The sequence below is a fragment of the Alexandromys fortis genome, unplaced genomic scaffold, assembly GCF_014885135.2.
Source record: "Alexandromys fortis isolate MF-2015 unplaced genomic scaffold, M_Fortis_MF-2015_v1.1 scaffold_134, whole genome shotgun sequence".
Classification (NCBI taxonomy): Eukaryota; Metazoa; Chordata; class Mammalia; order Rodentia; family Cricetidae; genus Alexandromys; species Alexandromys fortis.
In genome coordinates, this window is record NW_026068007.1 from 1,890,081 (window position 1) to 1,895,294 (window position 5,214).

Here is a 5,214-nt window from a genome sequence, read left to right on the forward strand (position 1 = left end):
TATATATTTGGTCTTTCATATGACTGTGTTTGCATACTAATCAGAGGTTGTATAGGCTGTAAACACTGTAGCTGCTTGACACCATAACACATTGTCCTATGGCTTATATTATCATACCTAGCCTTTAAGCATCTCCATGTTTATAAGTAAAAACATTGATTTCATAGCTCAAGTTTCCTGAGTTACTTCCATACCCAATTTTCTGTAACTTCTTTTTGCTCCTTGATTAAAATAAATAAAGATTCCAATACCCAGGAACAGGCAACTATCACTTGATTGCCTTCCTCTAATCTACTATGCACTGTAATCTGTTATCAGTTCATTCCCATACCCAAGCTCTGTGATAAAGTCAAAGGCAAAGGCATGTGAATGCCACTGCACTTTCTGTGGAAGACATGTCCTAGACCTGTTCTGCGGCACAATCAGATTTCTCATATTAACGTAAGGACAAGCTCCAGGGAGAATGACTGCTGTCGTGATTTCATTTCATTGAAATTCCATGGCTGTAGCAGCATGTTTGCTCATTCCTGGCTCATGGTTTTGTATGAGACAATTGGAGCTTCATAAATATGTTTCTGCTACCCTCTAGTGGAAGTTGTATGAAAGTAGGCGAATACAATCTAACTAAACATGGTGGGATCCTAGTTCATGAAGTCTATATGAGTAAAAATTATTTTTATTTTGCTTTTGAGACAGGGTCTCACAGTGTGGACCTGGTCGACCTAGAAGTTGTTCTCTTGGCTGGGAACTCACCTTTCTTTGCTGGAATTAAAGGCATGCACCACCATGCCTTGCTATATATGTAGAATTTGATTGTATCTTTGAAACAGTAGTATAAAATACATATACTATGATAGGCATCTGATGTGCCAATGAAATGTGTGCTTCAATGATGCTATTTTGGACCATGTCAATGACTTCTTGAGGAAGTGACTTGGGTAAAGAATATGAGAGTCACGCTTAGAAGCTTAAATGCTTACATTTCTGGATTAGATTCCCCACAGCAAAATGTTTCATCCACACACACTCGGCTAATTCCACTAATGTTGTAATCATCAACAATTCACATCTTTAAACAATGTCTCTAGAAAATGTGTACAATACATTGACTGATATAGTGGTGGTCTAGAAAGAAATATAAAATGTTATTCAGAGGTTTTGTGTGAGGTGCTTTTTAAAAACTTCCTTGTAAAAGGATAAGAACAAAATGAACAGAATCAGAACCTATTCTTGTTGACAAAACTAAATGTATTCACTAGTCACTGTAAATCAGAAGTGACAGCAACAGAAGTTTTGTGGGTTTTTCTCCACTAGGCATTTTGTACAATCTGTCGTTAAGAAAGGGACACCTCTGGGATCCATCCTTCCTCCTCTTGTAGAAAATGAGTTAAATGCAAGCACCAGCCAAGGAGAGATGAGCATATTAACAGGACACCTGTCGCAGGTACTGGCTCGGCCCTGAATCAGGCAAGATGTATCTGAAATTGTGAACTCTCTTGTATCTCCGCATCTCAGCAGTGTAAAGGACCCCATTAAACCCACACCTTGTGTATCTGTGACACCTTAGAAAGTGGAACATCCTTCTGCTATAAAAGTCCTTCTTGTCTCCTTCCTGGTTCATGCTTCCTATACACCATTAAACAGCTGCCTATTTTCCTAATTTAGGTTGTCATGTATATACTTACAATTGTTCATTTTCACTTTGCAGGGTAACCTTCCATCACAGCCTATCCCTGGAAAAGGTAAACTAGTCTTTCCCTTATGCTTTTGCTCTCCCATAGATAACAAAGCACTCAAAAATCCTGCTTCTAAACAGACAGTTCTACCTTCTCCCACGTCATCCTCTCCTACGATTTACTAGTTCTCACCTACTCCAGACTAGGAACATGGGACAATCTCACAGGTTAAGTTCAAGTGGAAATAGAAATGGAGGAGCATGCAATGGAGAGTCTGTGTGAGTCAAGTGTGTGTGATTGTTTCATGTTGTTGTTCTGATTCAAGTGAGACTGGGTCTTACTAAATTGTCCTGACTGGCCTACAACTCACTGAGCTCCAAGTTGGCCTCTTAATCCTCAAGGTTACTGAGTTTACGGGTGGGTGTCCACACTGTCATGCCTTTTAACGCATGCATGTTGTAGTCATAATACTGTTATGAACTAAAGACTTTGTCAAGATTCATATCCAAAAGAAATGTCACATACATGTATCTACATTGTTGGTTCAAGATTCTCTATGAGTTTTGTGACAATACTTGACAAATACAAACTGTGGTTATCGTCACTGTGTGGAGTAATTAAAGGGCTGGCTGACACACCAGGAGCAACAGACCCGTCATATTTTCACTGTTTTCTGCACTCCGACTCTCCCTGCTCCTCTGACTCATTCTTTTTTCCAAAACAAGGTTTCTCTGTGTAGTCTTGACTGTTTGAGAACTTGTTCTAAAGACTAGGCTGATCTTGTACTGACAGAGATGTGCCCACCTCTGCCTGGGATTAAAGGCAACTACCAGCACTGCCTGGCTAAACTTTTCCCTAAGATTTATTTGTGTATGTATTTTTATATATATGAGTGCTCTATTTGCATGCATGCCTGCATGACAGAAGAGAGCATTAGATAGAAGAGTTCATTAGATTCCATTAGAGATGGTTGTGAGCCACCATGTGGTTGTTAGAACTTGAACTTGGGACCTCTGGGAGAGCCACCAGTGCTTTTAACCACCCAGTCATCTCTCCAGCCCTGGGACTGCCCCTTACAATATTGTATTTTTATGCAATACACTAATTATATCTGTCATAGCTTGATAATTTTTAAAGAACATGTTCCCAAACTTACCAAAGTGATTTAAAGTTTCTGTATTATAAAATTATGAGTGTGTGAACTCTACCTTCACAGACCTTAGGCCTACATATAAGTGATTATCTCACTGATTTCCCATAAATAGAACTTGAATTTGAAACACTCCTGCCATCATTTTTCCAATCTTTAACAGTCTGTCGCTTAACAGTGTAAGATATGCTTGACATATTTGTCCTCTCCTCTTCGCAGATGAACAGATAGACTTTTCTCTGGGTGACACCCACCCACCTGATGCTCATAGTTTAGAAAAGGATTTGATGAGCATGACCACAGCGACACAGGACAAGTCACAGGAGGACTTGGCAACAGTAAATGAAGGTGCTTCCAGGGAAATATGGTTAGATTTTGAAGACTTTTGTGTGTGCTTTCAGTAAGTATTTAAGTGCTGTTTAGCTGATTAGATTCTCCTAAATAAATCCTGAGCTATGTTACTGTATAGACATGGTTTGTTTCTGCATCTTTATACATTAATCATATGATCTATTGATTCGTAACTATCATTCAAAAAAGGAAAGTAGGTATCAGCTGGGAATTAGCATAATATCAAATACAATTTTTCTTTTGATTGAAAATAGATTCTTCTCTCATATAATAAATACATCCAGAACACAGTTTCCCCTCCCTCAACTCCTCCCAGATCCCCACACATCCCCTCTCCCCTATATTCTCTCTCTCTCTCTCTCTCTCTCTCTCTCTCTCTCTCTCTCTCTCTTCTCCTAATAAAGGGTAGGCCTCAAAGAGACAACAGTCAACAAGAACAAAACAAGATATGTTAAGACAAGGCAAACCCTCATATCAAGGCTAGACAAGGCAATTCATTTGGAGGAAAAGAGTCCTAAGAATAGGCATAAGAGTCAGAGATACACCAGCTTCCACTGTTAGGAGTTCCACAAAAACACCAAGCTAACAGCCATATTGTACCCGCAGAGGACCTGGTGCAGACCCATGCAGGCTGCATGCTTGGCCCTTCAGTCTCTGTGAACTCATATGAGCCCTGCTTAGTTGATTTTGTAGGCAGGGTTCTTCTGGTGTCCTCCATTCCCTCTGACTTCTACAATCTTTCCTTCCTGTTTTCTTTGGGGCTTCCCGATACCTGAGGGAAGGAATCTGATGGAGACTTCCTATTTAGACTCTCTCTTCACACAATGTCTGGCTGTGGGTATCTGCATTCACTCTCTTCTGCTGCCTGAAGGGAATAATGGATGCATTGAATATCCATCTGCATAGCACATTATCAACAAAACCCCATTCTAGTTAGTCTTAGTTCCTTCTCAAACACTTGTTAATTAAGGTAGATTTTCCCATTGAGATAATTTTGTCTCTTTAGAACAAAAGTGAAGCAATTTGTAAAGAAGTTTTTTTTGCCTATAATTATTTAAGTTTAAGAAACTAAACATGTAATACTAGTTTTGTATCTAATGGCAATAATCTGTTATAAATGTTCTCCTTTTCAGCCACATATATATTTTCCACAAACCGAATTCTTATTGTCTTAATTTTCAAAAGTCAGAATTCAAGGTAAGTTCATTAAACTTTCCTTTATAGGTTTAAGGTTCATGAAGAATTGTTGTATGGGGGCTGCTTGTTTATTTCCAGAGTTTCCAGACTCTTAAAATAACCACACAGAAACTGTAATAATTAAATCGCTGCTTGTCTCATTAGCTCTAGATTCTTATTAGCTAACTCTTACATCTTAATTTAACCCATTTCTATTAATCTGTGTATGGCCATGTGGCTGTGGCTCACCAGGTACAGTTCCGGTCTGTATCCAGCGGGGCTAAATGGCTTCTTTCTAAACTCTGCCTTCTTTCTCCCAGCATTCAGTTTAGTTTTTCCTGCCTAACTCTACTCTTTTGTCCTATCACAGGGCAAGACAGTTTTTTTTTTAAATTAATCAATGATATTTACAGCATACAGAGGGGAATCTCACATCAAAGAATGCCCTTACTAAAACATCCTAAATTTCTTACACAATTATACTTGATACATCAATTTTCAGTTTTTTAATCACCCTTTATCCAGACTATAACTGATGCTTTACTAGTTTGTATCCCAGAGTCATCCACATGGTTGGGGTATAACTAAGACAATGCCTGTAAGACACTTTTCCTATCAGTAAATGATGATAAATGTTGGCTTACACTTTCAAACTAAAGTTCACCATTTTTGAAAACCATCAACCTTTTCAATGTATGGGCATATGTAGTGGCATGGTCAAATGTTCTTTGTTCTAAGTGTTTTTTTTAAGTGATTATAAATAATTATTTTTCCTTTTAAAAATGTCAAGTTAGCAAAATAAAGTGACATGCCTATGTAACTTGTTTACTTCTCCAAATGTCTATAACATACATGGTCATG

At 38.4% G+C, this 5,214-nt stretch overlaps 1 protein-coding gene across 9 annotated transcripts in view; it reads left to right on the top strand.

The window, feature by feature from the left end:
- Adgb (androglobin) overlaps window positions 1-5,214 on the top strand; it is a 113,031-nt gene that overhangs the window by 59,722 nt on the left and 48,095 nt on the right. For all 9 annotated transcript variants that reach the window (XM_050161643.1, XM_050161642.1, XM_050161649.1 and 6 more), the window contains 4 exons: window positions 1,315-1,444; window positions 1,709-1,742; window positions 3,046-3,226; window positions 4,311-4,374. In XM_050161643.1, the coding sequence (XP_050017600.1) occupies window positions 1,315-1,444; window positions 1,709-1,742; window positions 3,046-3,226; window positions 4,311-4,374 (409 nt within the window). The remainder of the gene's footprint in view (window positions 1-1,314; window positions 1,445-1,708; window positions 1,743-3,045; window positions 3,227-4,310; window positions 4,375-5,214) is intronic.